This window comes from Salvia hispanica, chromosome 6 (genome assembly GCF_029641045.1).
Source record: "Salvia hispanica isolate PSC_SH4W2 chromosome 6, Shi_PSC_v1, whole genome shotgun sequence".
NCBI lineage: Eukaryota > Viridiplantae > Streptophyta > Magnoliopsida > Lamiales > Lamiaceae > Salvia > Salvia hispanica.
This window is the reverse complement of record NC_142697.1, coordinates 24,584,319-24,603,965: the sequence shown is the minus strand read 5'-3', so window position 1 is coordinate 24,603,965 and position 19,647 is coordinate 24,584,319. Positions and strand designations below refer to the sequence as shown.

Here is a 19,647-nt window from a genome sequence, read left to right as displayed (position 1 = left end):
CCGTCGAAGGCCGGATATCCAAGGAAGATTGCTAACGCGGTCATGTCGGCGGCGTGGACGAGCCCTCGCTCGCATTCACGTCGCCGCTTGGTCGCCGTATTTCTCCCACTGATCGGACACGATTCCCGGGGCGTTCCGGGACTGGCGGTCTCGCCGGCGGCGCGCACGAGGCCACCCTCGTCTGCGTGTCGCCGGCCGATCACCTCCCACGCTCCCACTCGCTCGACAACCCTAATTGCAACGCATGTCGCGCGATTCGTCTCGGCGCTAGCGCCGACGAATCGCACGTCTCGTGCGTTCCAATAATTTGAGTTCTTTGTTTCGATAGTTCTTGGGTTCATCATGCATAATAAAAATACAGCCAAAAACAAGAACATGCTTCGAAAACAAAAACGCATGCATACATGAATTTCGCGAAATTTAAATCCAAATAATCAGAGCCAAAGACTGGCTCTGATACCAATTGAAGGGGTTGGCAGCGGAAGCGCATGCATAAATCAATTACATAATAATCAGATCTATTTAGCGGATTATTTAGACAAATTCTATTCGCGTAATCATCTCATGTATCATGCTCATAACTCAAATAATCACATGCTTTAAATTAAATGAAACCTAAAACATGCTGTTCTAAGGTTTAGCCATTATACCTTGATGATTCTCCAAAGAATCGAAGATAGCTAGCGCCTTCTCCTCGTGAAGATCTTTAGTACAAAACCACGGATCTTCTGACTGGTTCCCGGACTTGTGAACTGATATCAGGGTGGGCTGATCTCACCAGCACACTAGGACTTAAATAGAGAAGACAGAAATCCTTTCCCACGGAGGAGAAAAATTCGACCTCTACTAGGAATAGAGAGGGCCGAAAATTTTGAGAGAAAAACAAGTGTATTTTCTGTCTCCTTTATTCTCCTATTTATAATAAGTCACATATTGGGCCCAGACAGGGATCTATGGAAGGCTTTGGATATGGGCTCCTCCAATTAGCTTTTACTAATTAAATTCAACCCAATTTAATATAAGCTTAAAATTGGAATATTACGAGCAGCCACTACAGAAGTAATACTGCACTCCCCATCCAAATCCGAAATTACAAGTACTTCGGGTTTCCAATACTTTATATTTATTTCCCGCACTTAAGATAGAAACATCCATTAATGAATTATTGTCTGCTATGGACTTAATTAATTAATATCTTATTTATTCCAAGAGAGGACTCAGCAAGAAAATCTTATTTATTATTCATAGAGTAATTAAACTCCAACTAGCTAGGTTCCGAATAATAAAACCTTATTTCAAGCTTCTCTTGAGGATGTTATCAAACGAGACTCACCTCGCGCACGATTCAACATAATAGCAATCCTAGCACCGCTAGATACTAATCACCACTACCCAATATACCAGGCTTATTGGGTTGCGAAAAACCCGCACCATTTGGTAAGTCAAAGTAGTGCATAATCAATACCGTATGCTCAATGCTAACGTACATTGATTGAGAAATAATTTACGAGACCTCGTCTTTCAGTAGATAGCATAAAGACTGTCTCGCTGTTAGATCCATTCAGTGCTATACCACACCAACGTCATCTTATTTCAGTAAGGCTTAGAAATAATCAGACTGACATTGCAACCTTTCATGATAGGTAGTCTAAGCCTATCTAGGTTGTGAAATAATTCTTTTTCTTTGTTTAGAACTGACCGTGTTACCTTAAAGTGGACGACGCCCACAACCGGTCTACTAAAACAAAGACTTAGACTTTGTTAAATTACTTATACATTTAAATATGCAATAAACAACCATTAAATGTAAAATATAACAACATTATGACAAAAATAATCTGTTTATTCATTTGGAAAATAAAATAAGAGTTTTAACAGTATTCAATCACTCGAAAGGTGATTTCTAGTATACAAACTCTAACATCTCGGTCGTCGGACACACAGAATATCGCTTCAAAACCCTCAACCACGTATACTAAAATTAGCACATGGAAGTAGGGATCGATCCCACAGAGATGAATGCGTAATTAGACGTGCTCAAGGATTCGGGACTATTTTTGGGTTGGCTGCTGCCACGCATTTTTGGGTTGAGGAAATTAAACTAACTTTGAGTGAAATCTGCTATGCTGACAACTAGATCTAGGCAGAACAGAAATCATACATATAACTGGAAAACGAGACAATCACTAGATCTAAGAAACTATTTCCTAAATTACCTAGACATGGAAAATGAACTGACGGTGGGGACCATTTGCTGAAAAAGGTAAAGTACGGATGAAAAGCTGAAAAACAACTAACTAAAGTACCAACTAACAACGACATCATCTTCTCCAATCAATTTGCATAAAAATTTCAGTAGAAACAGAGATGGAACGTGAATCGGAAACGAAGCAGACTGAATTTAAAGCAAATTAAACGAAGAACGGTTTAAAACTAAGCAGATCTGCGACTACTAGACGAAGTAAAATGAAAAGAGAGCAAAAAGTTTGAAATCCATGCACAACTTGATTCCCCTGTTCAGATCCAACTTCGGATGCTAAATCCACTCCGGATCCAAGCATCAGACACAAACTCCGACCAAAAGTATATCCATAGCTACAGATTCGCCAAACAACCACCGATCAACAACAACACAGATCCACAACCTCTTTCCCAGATCAAGCACATAATTATCCAAAACAGAGAATAACATTCAACTTCCGAAATTAAACCTCAAAAACACAGAATCAACGTAAATCAACACAAGATAAACACCAACATGACATAAACCAATGCATAGATAACGGTAATAGCAAACAACCAAATCGACTTCCAAAACGATGAAGTTCGACGGAATAAAAGTGCGAAAAGCTGAATGTAAACAGATTGTTTCTTCGCCCTCCGTGAGGACGGTGTTACCACTGACTTTTGCCAAAGATGAACCCCTAGAAACCTTTAACTACCCCAGAATTCCCAAATTTCCCAAGTGTGTGTGTGAGTGTGTGAGTTGAGAGCAAAATCATGTCTCTCGTGTGTGCTGCATGCTCCTTTATTTATAGGCGTTAAAGTGGGTCCAGCGAGGTATGAATAGTCTTTGTTGCCCTCAGCTATTGACTTCCTTCGTCTAGTCATTTTTTTTCTCTTCAACTCTGCTACTTTCCTTCATTTTCCTTCGCTAGTCCATTGCCTCCAGCTTTTCCTGGATCTAGCGTCTCCTTCACACACCTGGCTTAAAAACTGCGTTAGACCCAACAAAATAAAGTGTTTTTCACCACATAACCGATGTATGAAATTAGCCTTATCAATGCCACACACAAAAGCGGTGTTCGGCTCTATGGCAGCAGCTTCGGACAACATTGATAAGCCTCTACCCATGACGAAGAAACAAGATTAGCTAATAGTTAACCAACAAACCTAAAAAACTTTACAAATTTACAATGTAATTGTGTACCTTCTGTCTATTGGAATGAATGTCCACTTGCTCGAATCTTTGATGTCCAGATGCTTAACCAACAAACTTAAAAACCAGCTCCAAGTATCCGTATTCTCAATGGCTACAACACCATAGGCGACGGAAAAGATCTAATCATTCGGATCTAATCCAATGGCAGTGAGGAGTATGCCTTTCCCTTGTCCTTTTAGATGACAACCATCCACTCCTATAATACGCCTGCAATGCTGCTTGAAGGAAGTCTTACAAGCTTCATAAGCTATGTAGATTCCATTGAACTTGTCAGTTCTATCCGATAGGCGCCTAGTTGCTAGGACAACGGTACTCCCTGGATTTGTCTTCAAGATCTCTGCCCTATAATCATGCAGCCTCTTGTACTGCTGGATTGTATCGCCCTCGATCAGTTTCCTCGCACGTGCCATTACACGCGTCGCCTTTCCCACCGAAATTGTTATCTTCAACTCCATATGCACCTTCTCCACAAATTGCGCAATTGTCATCCCAGAAAATAACCTCATATCTTCCTTGAATAGTCATGCCAAATACTTGGCATTAGCATAACCGTGGTTGTAAGAAGCACCCTCACACTTGTGTATATCACGCAGAGCTCCAATCTGCCAACATCCAAGTTCACTCCTATAATATAATGAAACCGTCCAAGGACAACCAACTTTAACCTTCTTACTTCGCAGCAACCCCTTGCAGTAGGCAATACAACGAACATTGTTGTTCTTCTTGAGTCTCAACTTCTTACCCAACTGGATACCTTGATGACGTATAAGGTCTGTAAAATCGGCCTTGGTATTGAACCGCAACCCCACTTCCAACCTTGGATCATTTCTGTCCTTGGTAGGCTTATATCTTCGGCTCAGATTTTGCACGACATCACAGTCACCGTCGCCCGCCAAGTCAGCCTCATCGGTGTCCGAGCTAGGTGAATCACTCCGAAGAGTGTTACTTTCCCCACCATCATCTAAATCACCAAGGACTCTCATGGAATTAACAACATTCTTCCATCCCTCAACTTGAGAAGTCATCATGTTGTCCTCTTCCTTATTACTCAGATCATAGTCGTTGTCCACAAATGTAGGCTGCCCCGTGTTGTCGTCATCGGAATCAGCCTTCTCTTTTTCCTTTCCTTTCTCATTGCAGGTCCCCTTTCCCTTTCTTTTTCCCTTCACAACATCCTTAACTTTCCCTTTTCCCTTTCTCACAGCCTCAGCCTTTCCCTTCCCCTTTCCAGCCTTTTGTTTCCCCTTTCCAGAACCATTCCCCTTGCCTTTCACAGCCACAAGATTCTCTTCTCAGATCCTTCCTCACTCTCCACCTCATACTCACTGGCTGAACTTTGTACTAACCAATCATCTCCAGTTCCCTCACTCTCACCAGCTCCCTCATCCTTACCATCATCAGGTCCCTCATCATCACCATCATCAGTTCCCTCATCATCACCATCACCAGACCCCCCATCATCACCATTACCATACCCCTTATTATTACCTTCCTCTTTGCTCCGATCGTCTTCACTTGCGGTTAAACCATCTATACGCTCTGTAACTCTAACTGGACTTTTAATTTTCTCTTGTGTTAATTGACTAACAGGCTGTGAGCCCGTTGACAACTCACCAACACCCCCGGGGTGAATGACATATACATCAATCACCCCAGCCCTGACCCCTAACTCTGCCATTTCTATTGCAGACTTGTTGTCAAAAAGCCGCACCATTCCATCCTCGAAGTTCATCTCAGGAATCCGATAGAAGTACTCTAACCCAGTCACATCCATCCCCAGCTTCTCCAACACATCATCAACCTCGAGCTTCGACCATTTGTCTGGATCGCAGTTGTGAACATATTGAAGTTCAGCATTGACACCATTGTAGTGCAATCTTATAACGAAGGTCCCATCTGCATGTAAGATGATATCAGTCATCATAGCTAAACAATATAAGATAACATATTGGTCCCATATTTATGCTCTACATATCAGCTTAGTCCTACACATTTACAGACAAGAAAAATGGTCCTCTGTCGTCTGGTTCCCCAACACCCAATCCACATAATACCCTTTCACAAGTCAAAATTATATGCAGACAAATAAACCATTTCCAGATAACACCAAACCCTAAAAATTCTCAAAATCATTGACATATATTCAAATCATACTCAATGGGACCACTTAATAATGACAACACCATATTAAATACACCACAACCAATAAATGCAAACCCTAGTAAGCAAACATGCAATCAAACGATTTTCAAACAAATTTTAAACAAATTTCAAACAACATTACCTTCTGAATGAAATTCAGGAACTGGATTTTCAGGCGGAGGAGGAGGAACTGGAATTTGAGGCGAACGAGGAGGTTCTGGAATTTGAGGCGAAGGTCTTCTCCGTTCAGAACGACGAAGTAGATGGAGCGGTGGCTTCTGGTGAAAATGAAGGGGATATCCGGCCTTCTTCTTCGTCCTCTCAAAATCGGGGTCACCGACTGAAGAAGTAGATTTCATTTTCGGAGAAGAATGGACATCCGCGTCGGAGCTAGGGTTAGAACCCACAAATCCCGACGCAACTGACGGTCCTTGTTCAGTGTCAGATTTTCGAGAATCGCTCGTTTCAGTCTTCTTCCTCTACCTCACATATGATTTTTTAACGTCGCCGAGACCTTCGGTGTAACGGTGGTTTGGGTACGGCGACTTCCAACTCATGCCTCATGGCAACCAACAATAATCGGTTGGAATCGGTCGGAATCGGGTGGCTTTGGTCGGAAACGGGCTTCTTGGTCGGAATGAAGAACTAGGGTTCTTCTTAGAGAGTGATGAGAGAGATGAAAGAAAAGAAAGAGAGTGTCGTTTTGAATTTCCTAGTTAGGGTACTTAGTGAAAAATGTGTTTGATTATTCATATTCAAAAATATTTAAAAAATTGAATTATTAGCAAAATAATTAACATAAAATTAACCAACTAATAATCTCAGATTAAGTCTAATCCGGTCAAATTTTCGCTAATTGACGATTGGCCGTCGAGAATTAACGGTGCCGTCAAAAATAGGATGCAAACGATATCGTTTTTCATTTATTTCGGATACTTTTTAAAAAGTGAATGTTCTGAACCAAAATCATAAATCGGCCATATATAAAGGACCAAAATAGTACTATACTCTTCAATAAGCTATATCCTTAGCCACTTCAAGTTTAATCTATTTTCTTTTGACCTCTACGACAACTCAACAAGACGTTCAAAATTTTATCATCATAATCACTATTTTAAGATCGTTTATCTTTATAGTATAGTTCTCCAGTATTTAATGGAATTATTCAAACCGACATAACAAATATTTTTACAGTATAAAATGAATTCCATTTTGGTTCTCAAATTGCCAGCTAATCGTTGATGAAAACTTCAATCTTAATATAAATGTTTATAAAAAATTCATCTTCATGTAAATAGGATCAATTTATAAAGCATGCAGCCAATTTGTAGTTTCAGCAGTTTTAAGCGTTTCCACAACGTTTTCTCATAGTTTAATTTCGTTTTCAGAGTTGAGTTCTAAGGAAATTCCAATTTATGCGTACAGATCAATTTTATTTTTAACAATTTGTGGTTTTCAGATCTTTGATTGATTGCCAACAATATACAGTTTTGATCGTTAAGAAATTGAAGTGCGAAAGAGATGAGCGGAAGTGGCGGATCAGCGGAGGATATGGAGAAGAAGAAGGAGAAGGCGCGGGTGAGCAGGACGTCTCTGATTCTGTGGCACGCGCATCAAAACGACGTCGCGGCCGTCAGAAGGCTTTTGGAGGAGGATTCCTCTTTGGTGAACGCCAGAGACTACGATAATCGGACTCCTCTCCACGTCGCTGCCATCCACGGCTGGGTCGACATTGCCAAGTGTCTTCTCGACTACAAAGCTGACATTAACGCCCAGGATCGATGGAGGAACACGGTGAGGCTATATCATCGTTAGGCCGTGTGTGTCCATGCAGCTTTTGATTGCTCGATTTCGATGACCTGCTTGGCTGATTGTTGTTGTTGAGTGACTCGTGGAGATGCTGAGAGGGAGACTTTGGTGTTTATGAGTTTTTTTATTCATAATTCTTCTTCTCTTGTTTGGTTCGTGATTTGCTGAAAATATACTGTTGTTTTCTATTAACTGTTTTTATACCTGAATTTGGTAACAGCCTTTAGCTGATGCTGAAGGAGCTAAAAGATCTCGGATTATTGTATTATTGAAGTCGTATGGAGGACTGTCTTATGTAAGTTCTTCCCTTTGTTGCTATCTTACAGCCTTGAATATTTTTGATTTAAGGGTTTTCTGCAAAGACTTGTTTCTGGTTGCTCAGAGATTCTGTGGGGTATCATTATTTGGTTTATGTATTTGCTGATATCCTCTGTTTCCCCTTTTACTTTCTGTCTTGTTGTTAAGCCGGGGATTTTCTGTTTCTCAAGTATAACTTTGGATTGAAATTGAAATCATAGGATGCCATCTTTTTTTTTTTCGTGGAGCTTCCTACCAGTTATCTTTCCTGACATAAATGATGATAAGACGAGATGCATTAGATGGCTGAATTATTATGAACCCATTCTATAGTTACTTAGCTTGATAATTGAGTGGGGCATATTGCAGGGCCAGAGTGGAAGCCATTTTGAGCCAAGGCCTGTTGCACCCCCTCTACCTAACAAGTGTGACTGGGAGATCGAGCCTTCTGAGCTAGACTTTGCAACCTCGACTCTGATAGGGAAGGTCTGAATTCATTTGTAGAACACTAATGAATATTCCTGCTTGAAGCAGCAAGCCTAACTTCCATTTAAGTCGTAATTTGTAAAACATTGCTCTTGTTTTTGATATGTTACTTGAAAGCTCTTTGCTGATGACAACTTATATTGTTAGGGGTCTTTCGGGGAGATACTAAAAGCTGGTTGGCGAGGAACACCTGTCGCTGTCAAACGCATCCTGCCCAACCTTTCAGATGACAAATTGGTGATGTATGTCTTTCAAACTTCCTCAGTAATGATATACTATCATTCTTGCAGTGAAACTTCCCATTTCTGCCTTTCCTTTTCAATTCTAAATACAGTGGCTAGTGTCCTTTTTTCATGCATTGATTCCTGAATGGAGCTTATGGTCATACAACGTTGGCATATCTTACTTCTGGGTCCGAAATTGTTCTAGAGGATGTGCCATTTCTTTTTTGCCATTCAATGCATTATTAATTTGAAGTTTTTGAGTTGACACCACACTATGTGTTATTTCTGGCATTTTCTTCCTAACATTAAGGTAGTTCTCTTGCTCCGAATTCAGCCAGGACTTCAGGCATGAGGTCAATTTGCTTGTGAAGCTTCGTCATCCAAATATTGTCCAGTTTCTAGGAGCTGTCACTGAAAGGAAGCCCTTAATGTTGGTGACAGAATACTTGAGAGGGGTAAATGAATGTTCTTTCTGTCCTCATTAGAAATTTATCCTTTGAAATATGGAAAGTTCATATGACCTGAGCCCTGTTTTATAATCATGTACAGGGTGATTTGCATCAGCATCTAAAGGGAAAAGGGTCGCTCACCCCATCAACTGCAGTCAATTTTGCACTGGATATAGCCAGGTACTCGATTTAGTTAATAATCTTCCACTCTATTTTCGTAAAGAAAATCAGTTTGAAGCATCATCGGGATATCAACAGCTGAATCTACTATACTTTGGAAGACTACTCCAATTTTGTTGCATGAGAGAGAAATACCTGTTAAATACATAGAATTTGGATAATTATAGATGATTTCTGCATTATTTTTCTTTTGCGCAGAGGCATGGAATTTGGATAATTATAGATGATTTCTGCATTATTTTTCTTTTGCGCAGAGGCATGGCTTATCTCCATAGTGAGCCAAATGTTATAATACACAGAGATTTGAAGCCAAGGTTAGTTACTTTTATGGTGGTAAAAGGGTAAATGAGTTGCTTAATACATCTACATTCTGCCACCTCTCACTGTATCTCACAAAATACATGTCGACAATTGGTGTGAAATATTTGTATATCTATGATTATCCTTGGAGAATTCCTGCTTCCCTTCTAAGGTTCCAAGGCAATATCTGTGTATGCTTTGTTTGCAGGAATGTTCTTCTCGTCAACTCAAATGCCGACCATCTAAAGGTAGGAGATTTTGGGCTAAGCAAGCTCATAAAGGTGCAACATTCTCACGATGTATACAAATTGACAGGCGAGACTGGAAGCTGTGAGTAACTATTTAGAAATTTGTTTCATTCAAAGCTGGAAGTTATGGCTTTTCCTTAACACTTCACCTTTCTCTGTGATTTCAATAGATCGTTATATGGCGCCTGAAGTCTTCAAGCACAGGAAGTATGATAAGAAAGTTGATGTCTACTCTTTCGCAATGATATTATATGAGGTATTTTTTTTATTTAATCCAACAAAAAGATATATGAGGAATTTGTGTATCATCAAATCCAACATTAAGAAACTCTATACTATTGCAGATGCTTGAAGGTGAGCCACCAATGGCAGCTTATGAACCATATGAAGCTGCTAGATATGTGTCTGAAGGACACAGACCGTTGTTCAAGGCCAAAGGCTACACATCAGAATTGAGAGAGTAAGTATGAAAATAGTGAAGTAGCATGATATGAAGTGAAGCTCATATATTAAGTATAAATGGCTGAACTATTTTTTTGTAAAAATCTGATGAGATTGTTTCAAGTTGACGTGAACATAGGTAATAAATTATTTACTGAGATCAGAACAGTGCTAGAAATGTTCCTTGAACTGTAGGATATTGATATGCATACTTTGATAATCATAAGAATGTTGGTCACAAAAGATCACACCTCAGCAAAAATGTCTGTAATGTTGGTTTTTGAGGAATGCATTGTTGTTTTCTGTAGCTGTTTTGTCATTAAATGTCTGTGAACCACCATCCTTATAATCTGAGGCAGAACACATGAGTACTCATTTTGTCGATCGATATTTTCTTTTAGGCTGACTGAGCAGTGCTGGGCACCAGACATGAATCACAGACCTCCCTTCTTGGAGATTTTGAAGAGACTTGAAAAGATTAAGGAAACACTGACATCTGATCATCACTGGCACCTCTTTTCGTCTAGCTGAGCTCCTCAGTTAAACATACGCTGTCTAGTTTCTCCATTTTATTTGCAGCATAACATGTTGGGGTTTGTGAATAGATTACAGCAAAGGTTAGCTACATCCTACATGTGTATGAAGTTTATTTAGACAGTGGGGAATCTCATTTTGCAAGAGTTTTATGTTGTCAGGTTCCCCAAGTTCTTTACTCCCATTACTAATACCATTAGTCATGTTGTTCATCCTTCTTTCTTTATTTGATTTTTACACTGGTTGTGGCTGAGATATTCAAAACAGTTTGATAGAGGGAATTCTAAAATTTATTCAAATTGTAAAGGTCATCTTCTGATTTCTCTATTGGGTTTCAGTTTGATAGTTTTACACTGGTTGTGGCTGAGATATTCAACACTCAACAGCTAGTCTTGATTTTCAACTTAGCCCATAACAAAGACAAAGTTAAAAAATAAAATTAAGTATACTGTCTAAAAATAAAAACGCCTATAACAACACAAAATGAAATTTATTACTGTTCTGTTGCCAAATCGAATCAAAACTGTAATTCATTTCTTCTCTAAGTAATTTTACAGTACGCAGAAATGCTTATAAATTACTGAAAAAGTACATTAGATCAGATGAGCTTCTTCTTCTCGAAGAAAGATTTCAAATGCCATAGCTGGATTCCAGATACAGATAGGCAAACAAGAATCGATAGAAAACTAAACCAGAACATCTTGCTGTTAGTAGATTTATTCAGCAGCTGCATCTCTTCTTCCCTGCAATAAGATAGCATTAACTACTAACTCAAACACAGTAAATCGACATACTTCAATAAGAGAATCTTGATCTGACTCACCTTTCACGTAGATAGAACATCTCGTCGTGGATGGTTTGGACTGTGTCTAACATTTTCTTTAGTTCAATTTCCATCAACTGATCACAAGGAAAGAAAACCCAAGAAAGTTAACAATAAAAGTAGATAGAAGGGAATAATTTCAAGAACGCTAAATTTTATCAGTATCACAACCAAAATTCAAAACATACCGAAATGCCTTCTTATCGTCAACAGTTATGGGATATTTGAAACATTCAGGGAAACCAAATAAAAGAAAATAGTTCAAATCACAATGGGACATTTGATTTACAAAAAGGCATATGAAACACAAGAGAACATATAAAGCCAATTTGAAGTACACTGGGACTTGGAAACGTGCCATCGGAGAAGAAATATTCTTAACACATTAGGCAAGAGCAGACTGCAGTACCAAGAGAAGCGAAAGCATTATGGTATTGGTATCAACACAACTCATATTTTGCTGCACCATTCTTGAGTGAAAAGCAAAAACCACATTTTTTTGCACCATATGATGGAAGAAATCTTTTCAAAGGCAGTCTTCTTTTTCTTTTCATTAAATAGATGATTGCAGGGAATACAACTAAGGTTTAGGTTTAAAGTGACAAGTAAATAACCCAGCAACTAAACCCTATTCAACAACCCGAAGAAGTGAAAACCATGATGCCAGCAATGAAAGATATACCAAATCAACAGCTTATATAAAACATGCTGACGCAAAACAGAAGAGTATCGTGCATACTGTATACAATCACTTACTTCAACGGAACCTTTCTTGGCGACACTGCTCCACTCCTTGGCAGCAATGCCGGACTTCCAGTCAAAGTCAACAGTCACGGTAGTAGAAGGCTTGTTATCATCGGCAAAAAAGCAAGCCATGTAATCACCTGCCTCGACTGCTTGAAATGCGAAATGCCCCTCAGTGACATGTTCCGATGAGTGATAACTGTTTCCGTATGCTGATGTAACCTGTAAACGTGCATTCGGTGTATGGAATTGAAACAATCAAATAAAAGAGTTTCAAACTAATAAAAAACCAGTCCAAAATCTCCATTCAGCAAAACTTATGAAAGAAGATGATCCAAGAAACGATTTTTAAACTAATCAACCTGCCCAAAACATTATTAAGCAAAATATTTTCTAATGATCATTTCCCGAGATGAAACCATTCCTATTCATCAACTCAATTAAAACTAATCTGATGCCAAACAAAGCAAAACCTAGAAAATTATGGCTCAAAACTGTCAACGTCATGGGTTGCTCTCGAGATATAAAAATGGCAAAATCATATAGAAATTGACAAAAAACCGAAACAGCACAAAAAAGAACATACAAATTGAGGAGAAAATTACCCGAACGGTGACTTTGTGAGAGTCAGGCAGAGGGTGTCCTTCGTTGGGATTTACAATATGATATTTTCCAACAGTCATAGAATTGCTCTTGATGTCCTCCGATATGCATTTGGTGTGACCGGATTCCAGATCGAACCGAATCGATTCCGCCGGGCTCCATAACAAGAAAACTGAAATCAAAAGGAACAAAAAACCCTTTCTTTGGATTTGGATTTTCATGTCAACGATGACAAAAAAACAATCGATAATTTCGAGACAAAGAAGGGATTTTCCCCCTTATTTAGGAAAATTATTGATGTCTGAATTCAGACCAAGTAATTGAGTTCTCGCCCAAAATTCACAGATTGATCAGAAATTGCAATGAGTCAAAGTTGAATATGCTAATTGCAATATTTTATTGCGCTGCTCTTTTATCGCGTCACAAGTTATTCGATATCCAATGAGATTATTACACGTAGGATTTTAGTACTTGCCACGTTGAATCTATTTGACAACCAAAACTCTATTAGTAGCATGCGTTACAGTAGATTTCTCTTCACTTCAATAATCATGAATACATAATTAAACAATAATAATTGTATTAATCCAAGAAAACGTTTATGTGAATATATCCAAAGCAAATTTATGAAACGGAAAATAGAATCTGTAGAAATTATAGTATCTAAATTAAATGATTACTTTTTGTAATTTTATAATACGCCAAGTCCCATTAAACTCCTATAAAAAATGTTGTCCAATAAATTTAAAATCTCATAAATATTACTCCTACAGCCCATTATAATAGCACACTGATAGACCTAATTGCTTGACGCCTTATCAATTAAAAAATTTATCTTCAATTCATTTTGATACAATCATTGATAGCATAGTTTGATCAAACTTATTGCAGTCTTGTTATGTTATGAAATTGAAGCATGACAATGACTCATTACCATGTTTTCAAGTTTAATATGTATGCTTCCTTTTTAGCAACTTGAAATCAAATTAATCAATCACATTCAGCTATTGAACACATTGCATGTATTTTGTCATATCATACTTTCAAATGTATAATTTTCAGCAGTTACAGGAACAAAATTCCAAAACAGAAAGTGAAAGTACACCTGAGAATATATGTTCTTCCTAACTTATAGACAAGAAAGTTAGATGTTAGAACGTAATAAGTAATGTTAATTCAATAGGTCTTCGCGATACTTCTCTGTCGTTTACAGACAATACCATATAAGTGTTATTGCATCGCAACAACAGAGATTTATTGCTGTGGTAACCTTTGCAACTGAACCTCCTAAACATCTTTATATAGCAACTGAAACTTTGGTATTCTCTCAGGAGGAAGCGGGCAGTTTACAATCAGCTTGCCCTTCATTGCCGCTCTGAATATCGCCTGCAATTACAAATGCTAGATTTACGTCCTTGTACCATACATTCCTTCAATGTGAATATACACAACAGAAACGAGAACAAACTTTATATATACAACACGGCCAAGCACATGAAAACGAAAAAGAACATAGTATACGAGCAAGAGCAAGAGGTATCAAGTCTTCTGATTAATTCATTTGCAGATATTGCCTCCTTTGCTGTGAGCCTTCAGCTACTTACTGAAGCTAAGCCAAATACAACGACACCTTCATTTTCTAGAAGTCCTATAAAGATTTTTCCCAACCACTATAGATGACCATCAATCTCTACATCTGTTTAGATATTTCACAAAGAAGACTTAACTAAAAGATTCTCATTTGTTCAAAGGGTTCCATGTGTTGCCTCAAGGGATATCATATTTCTGACATGTGAAACTAGCCATGGTTAGAACTCTTCAAAGGGGCTCATAACATGAAAGGGTGAGATCCTATGCAAAGTTATGATCTAAGTTAGTCCTTAATTCTCAAACATGCATGGACTGGCAAAGATGCCATACTATGAAAAAGAAATCAGAAGTTAGCCGGCTAGCTGGTTTATGATGAAATGTTAAAAGGAAGGATGAGATTGCTCAATTAGGAAGCAAAAGTGATGAAGCATTCACTCAAGAATCCAGTGACAAGGAGAGAGAGAGAGAGAGAGAGAGAGAGAGATGAGATGCCTCCACAACATCCACAAAGTCTTGCTTTTTCTGAAATGTACCAACCCATTTAGTGTGATCCGCACTTCTGCAATAGGAAAGAAACAGAGATGAGTTATGCAACTGCACATTGCTTAATTGAATCCATTAAGCAATGCCTATGCTTATGTCTATGGTGGACAAAGAGAAATGATTCCACTAACATCAAATCATCTTTCAACTATCAAATAAATGGACAATTCACATTCCACTTGACTAAAGCTGCATTTTAGGGAAACATGAGGATTCGATATTATCTCTCTCACCCTTCCATCACAAATTCACAATTGAAGATCCTTGACGGTGCAATTGATTATACAAAATCAAATTAAGGCGAAAATTGAATTGAATGAGGAGTACCCGGAATCCATTTTCATGTGGTGAGCATTGAAGAAGAAGACGATGGAGGGGACATGTGTAATATCGAAATACTTGAGATAAACTTGAATCTCCTCCTCCGCCGCATCCACTAGCCCCACCGTCGCGAATTTTGACACGTCTTTCGCCGATTTATACAGCTTCCGACCAATAAACATATGGTAACATCAAATCAACTGTGATTCTGAATAATTTGGGGGAAATAGGAAGATTTAAGGGAAAAGGGGAGCGCGTACGACGTCGTCGAGCTGGAGGCAGACGGCATCAGAAGAGAGACCGAAGCGAAGGACGAGGACTTTGTCTATGGTGTCTCTGATGATAGAATCGACCTCTTGCTTCTTCCTCAGAGTCGGCAGCAAATACTCCATTGCTGAGGTTCTGGATTGTGAAAATACGCAGTATTTGGTTTTATTATTATTTAATTATGAATTTTGAAAATGTCAAAAAAATACACATATTTAATTGTTATCACCGTTATTTACTCATCACAGTCACACGCATTAATTAACGCCTCATAATTTGGAAATCCACTATAACTCTCATATCCATATTCCCAATTAGTTAATCAAATCAAGAAATTAACTAAATTAATGGATTATCTTGGCAGGTAAGCGCAATTAATAATTTTAGTCAGAGACTAATCAGTGATTTTGGAACAGAAATTCCTCATTTTTTTATACAATTGCAGAAAATACTATTAGATTGAATTCCCACATTCTCTAAAAGTTGTGTATCAAATTTAGGCCACCAAACAAAGAACTTCAAATCTGCAAAAGCCCATCGAGTAATGAAAGTGAAGAAGAAATAGAGCGAGATGGATTAAATACAACCGTGCGTTTCTCCCACTCTCTAGATCTTGCTGAAAACAAGATAGCAGTTTTGCAGTTCGTTTCACACTTTCCTCAAACTAATAAACCATTTCCCGTCTGATTTACTCCTCATTTAATTTACTCGATTTTCCCTCGTCAAATCAACCGCTCTCTCGCTCTACAATCTAGATCCCCCATTTCTGATCCCGATCCCATTTCTTTAACCTATTCATAAAAATTCATTTTTTCAAGTGTTAATGTTCTAGGCCTTAATTCAAACCAAGGGCGCTTGAATCTTTATCAGCGCCCACCTCCGAATCTCACGCAAATCACATAAAGATCAATTCTTTTTGCACGAATTTAGGTTACGCTGACTGTTACCGAGATGAAGATTTGGCTATGGTAATGAGGCTTCAATGGAGGCGGCTAGATTAGAGAAAAGTGTGGAGAAATCGCCTGCAATGCAGGGGCTGCCGGGGATACAGAGGACGAGGTTGCAGGTGTGGTTTATTAGGGTTTGTTCTAGTATACTAATTTGGACGTGCTTGGTTCAACTCGTGGCGGTTGGGGAGCTCTGGCACCCTCGTTTGCTTACCGGAAATCCGGGCTCCGGGAAAATGTCGGCCCATCAGGAGGGATCGTTGCCTACTCCGCCTCCGCTGGCAGCCAGTGAGTAGCATTTCTTAGAATTCGTGGTGGATTTTGATGTGGTATTTTGTTGATAGGATGTTGTGTTTATGAATTATGAGTTGCATTGCTATGCTGTGAAGAGAAATATGCCAATGTAGAATGATGTAGGGGTGGTTATTGCAATTAGAAAAACGGACGAATGAGTAATGTTCGAGTAGGATGCACTACTTTTGTGAAGAATTGATTGATTTGAGTTGCACTGGTTTAGGAAGAAGGTGGTTTGTTGCTTAGTTTATGAATATACATTGTTTTCATATAAGGATCTTTCATTCTTTGTTTCTTCCTAAGGATTGAGTGGAAGTAGAAGCAATGTTTTGTTTTGTTTAGCATTGAAGTACTTTTCAGGGAATTACACAAGTAATGGCTTTCTTAAAGTATCCTGCAACGGTGGCTTGAATCAAATGCGCTCTGCGGTATGAATTTGTGTCTGCTTTCTCCTTTTCTCACTGGCCGTGTTTCATTTGTCTAATATTGCACATATGGAGTTTCAGATATGTGACATGGTGACAATTGCTCGACTTTTAAATCTTACACTGGTTGTTCCGAAGCTTGACAAGACATCATTCTGGGCCGACCCTAGGTATTTGTTGTTATATGGATTATTAATATCTTTCATTCATAGGCATTTTCAAATGGTTGGCTAAACATGCAGCAATTTCGAGGATATTTTTGATGTGGAACATTTCATCAATTCATTAAGAGATGAAGTCCGAATAGTCAAGAGGTTACCAAAGAGGTTTGGCCGACGATATGGATATCAACCACTTGTGAAGGCTCCTGTTAGCTGGTCAAATGAGCAATACTACTTACAACAGGTCCGTAAGTTTATTTCTGATGATTTTTTAAGAATCATTGCAGGACCTCGATTCCCCCCTTCTATAACTAGTGTTCATGATTTCTACATAGAAACTGAGAACACTTTGGAACCTTGAAAAGAATGAATGTATTGTAGTTTTTGCAATGTTAAATCAAAATAAATGTATTCTTATTACCATTTCTTAATCAGAGGTTTGCTGGACAAATTTTAAAATCTACCTTTGCAGATTCTTCCACTATTTGCTAAGCACAAAGTGTTACACTTCAACCGAACAGATTCAAGGCTGGCCAACAATGGGATTTCCCTGGAGCTTCAGAAGCTTAGGTGCCGTGTCAATTTTCAGGCACTAAAGTTTACCCCTCAGATTGAGTCACTGGGAAACAAGTTGGTCAGTATTATTCAACAGAAAGGACCCTATTTAGCCTTGCATTTGAGATATGAGATGGACATGTTGGCTTTCTCGGGATGCACACATGGATGCACCGAAGAGGAAGCAGAAGAGCTCAAACGAATGAGGTAGTTGCTTCAACAAATCTGTCACTTCTTTGGTGGAATGATGATGTCTATTTCCTGAGATAAAGTGAGAATAGAACTTAATTTGTAAACTCGAGAGGATGGTTCGTCTATGTTTTCGGTGTTTTAGGTGCATGATGTATACTCATCCTTGCCATTTATTTACTGCTGCTTAGGTTTTCTAACTTTCTTTGTTTCGTTCTTGACTTCTATGCATCAGATATGCATTCCCTTGGTGGAGAGAAAAAGAGATAGTATCTGAAGAGAAGAGATCACGTGGCTTATGCCCTCTTACTCCGGAAGAGATGGCTCTGATTTTGCAAGCATTGGACTTTAGCAGAGATACGCAGATCTATATTGCATCTGGTGAGATCTATGGCAGTGAACGGAGACTTGCAGCACTAAGAGATGCTTTTCCAAGGATTGTAAGTCAGTTTCTTTGTGCCCATCTCTATTTATATGTGCCTGCGTGTGCTCAAATTTGTTACCAGAAAATGAGTATTTACCAGAAATATTTGGGGTTTGGATACTATGGCTGGTGGACCGTGGACAGGAGTTTCAAACAAACACAAGTTCATGAAATTAACTGTGTTAAATGTGGATCTCTTTAGTTTATTTGGCGCGTCGCTCTTGATGTTTTAGTTTGCTACTTCACTAAGATTCCACCATCTTACAAATTCAGGTGAAAAAGGAAATGCTGCTAGACCCTGAAGATTTGCGGCAGTTCCAGAACCATTCATCTCAAATGGCAGCGCTTGATTTTATGGTTTCTGTTGCCAGTAATATCTTTATTCCCACGTATGACGGCAATATGGCAAGGGTTGTAGAAGGCCATCGTAGGTACGGGGATGAACTCTTCTAAGTGGTGGATGTTATATCTTAATCAAATCTAGTAACACTAAATAAGATCCCCATTTTCTAATCTTTTGCAGATATCTTGGGTTTAAGAAAACATTCCAACTGGATCGTAGAAGACTTGTGGAATTGTTGGATTTACATCATAACCGAACTCTCTCATGGGACGAGTTTTCAGCTGCTGTGCGGCTAGCTCATGAGACAAAAATGGGACAGCCCTCTCTCCGTAGAGTTATAGCAGACAAGCCCAAAGAAGAAGAATATTTCTATGCGAATCCTCAGGAGTGCCTGTGTGAAGCCACGAGCTGTGCTAACTTGTCTCCAGTTGGAAATGCTACCATGTCTTTGTGAGATTCACCTCCCGACGAGGAGCTACTGAGATAGAATATGCGGATTGAGCATGGAGTGGTCTCGAGTGAGAGCATTGATGCCATTTGAGAAAGCAAAGGCTTCAACTTGGCAGAATGCTTCGACGAATCTAGAGTTAAATAGCAAGAGACCTAACTTATTGATAGGTATGTGATTTTGGTCATCACACGGTATGATATATGAGTTGCATGAAGAAATGCATGAATACTAGAATTGCCTTCATTCATTTTGTTCATAAGCATTTCTTTTCTTCTTCTGCTGCTGGTGGCTGCAGTTTGTATCACATGATTCCCTGCTATGCTATTTATATAAAAGTTGCCCCAGTTTGTTAATAGTATCTTATTTTCTTAATAGATAAGAATTTATTAATGATCTTCAGTGAATTAGTGTTATA

General features: G+C 38.8%; 4 protein-coding genes across 6 annotated transcripts; 2 read left to right on the top strand and 2 right to left on the bottom strand.

The window, feature by feature from the left end:
* The first annotated feature begins 6,830 nt into the window (after nt 1–6,830).
* LOC125204265 (serine/threonine-protein kinase VIK-like) lies at nt 6,831–10,764 on the top strand. Of its 2 annotated transcripts, XM_089060303.1 has the most exons (12): nt 6,831–6,973; nt 7,073–7,378; nt 7,614–7,688; nt 8,060–8,176; nt 8,324–8,418; nt 8,735–8,855; nt 8,950–9,029; nt 9,284–9,343; nt 9,538–9,659; nt 9,748–9,833; nt 9,922–10,037; nt 10,420–10,764. In XM_089060303.1, exons 2-12 carry the CDS (start codon nt 7,106–7,108, stop codon nt 10,547–10,549), a joined length of 1,275 nt encoding a protein of 424 aa, XP_088916429.1. In that variant the 5' UTR covers nt 6,831–6,973; nt 7,073–7,105; the 3' UTR covers nt 10,550–10,764. The 2 variants fall into 2 exon arrangements, with proteins under 2 accessions (XP_088916429.1, XP_088916428.1); XM_089060302.1 differs by having other exon boundaries at nt 6,831–7,378.
* Nucleotides 10,765–11,023: 259 nt separating this feature from the next.
* LOC125203528 (transmembrane emp24 domain-containing protein p24delta9-like) lies at nt 11,024–13,103 on the bottom strand. Its single transcript, XM_048101894.2, has 4 exons — nt 12,725–13,103; nt 12,132–12,341; nt 11,376–11,452; nt 11,024–11,295 (listed from the first exon to the last, which is right to left on the bottom strand). Exons 1-4 carry the CDS (start codon nt 12,941–12,943, stop codon nt 11,151–11,153), a joined length of 651 nt encoding a protein of 216 aa, XP_047957851.1. The 5' UTR covers nt 12,944–13,103; the 3' UTR covers nt 11,024–11,150.
* A 624-nt stretch (nt 13,104–13,727) lies between these two features.
* On the bottom strand, nt 13,728–15,603 carry LOC125204123 (mRNA splicing factor, thioredoxin-like U5 snRNP). 2 transcript variants are annotated; one of them, XM_089060304.1, is made up of 4 exons: nt 15,437–15,603; nt 15,183–15,340; nt 14,850–14,871; nt 13,728–14,108 (listed from the first exon to the last, which is right to left on the bottom strand). In XM_089060304.1, exons 1-4 carry the CDS (start codon nt 15,566–15,568, stop codon nt 14,010–14,012), a joined length of 411 nt encoding a protein of 136 aa, XP_088916430.1. In that variant the 5' UTR covers nt 15,569–15,603; the 3' UTR covers nt 13,728–14,009. The 2 variants fall into 2 exon arrangements, with proteins under 2 accessions (XP_088916430.1, XP_047958640.2); XM_048102683.2 differs by having other exon boundaries at nt 14,805–14,871; nt 15,437–15,595.
* Nucleotides 15,604–15,899: 296 nt separating this feature from the next.
* Nucleotides 15,900–19,585, top strand: LOC125205213 (O-fucosyltransferase family protein). The gene is made up of 8 exons (XM_048104035.2): nt 15,900–16,678; nt 17,045–17,112; nt 17,191–17,279; nt 17,352–17,514; nt 17,743–18,032; nt 18,250–18,454; nt 18,712–18,869; nt 18,962–19,585. Exons 1-8 carry the CDS (start codon nt 16,426–16,428, stop codon nt 19,233–19,235), a joined length of 1,500 nt encoding a protein of 499 aa, XP_047959992.1. The 5' UTR covers nt 15,900–16,425; the 3' UTR covers nt 19,236–19,585.
* The last annotated feature ends 62 nt before the right edge of the window (nt 19,586–19,647 follow it).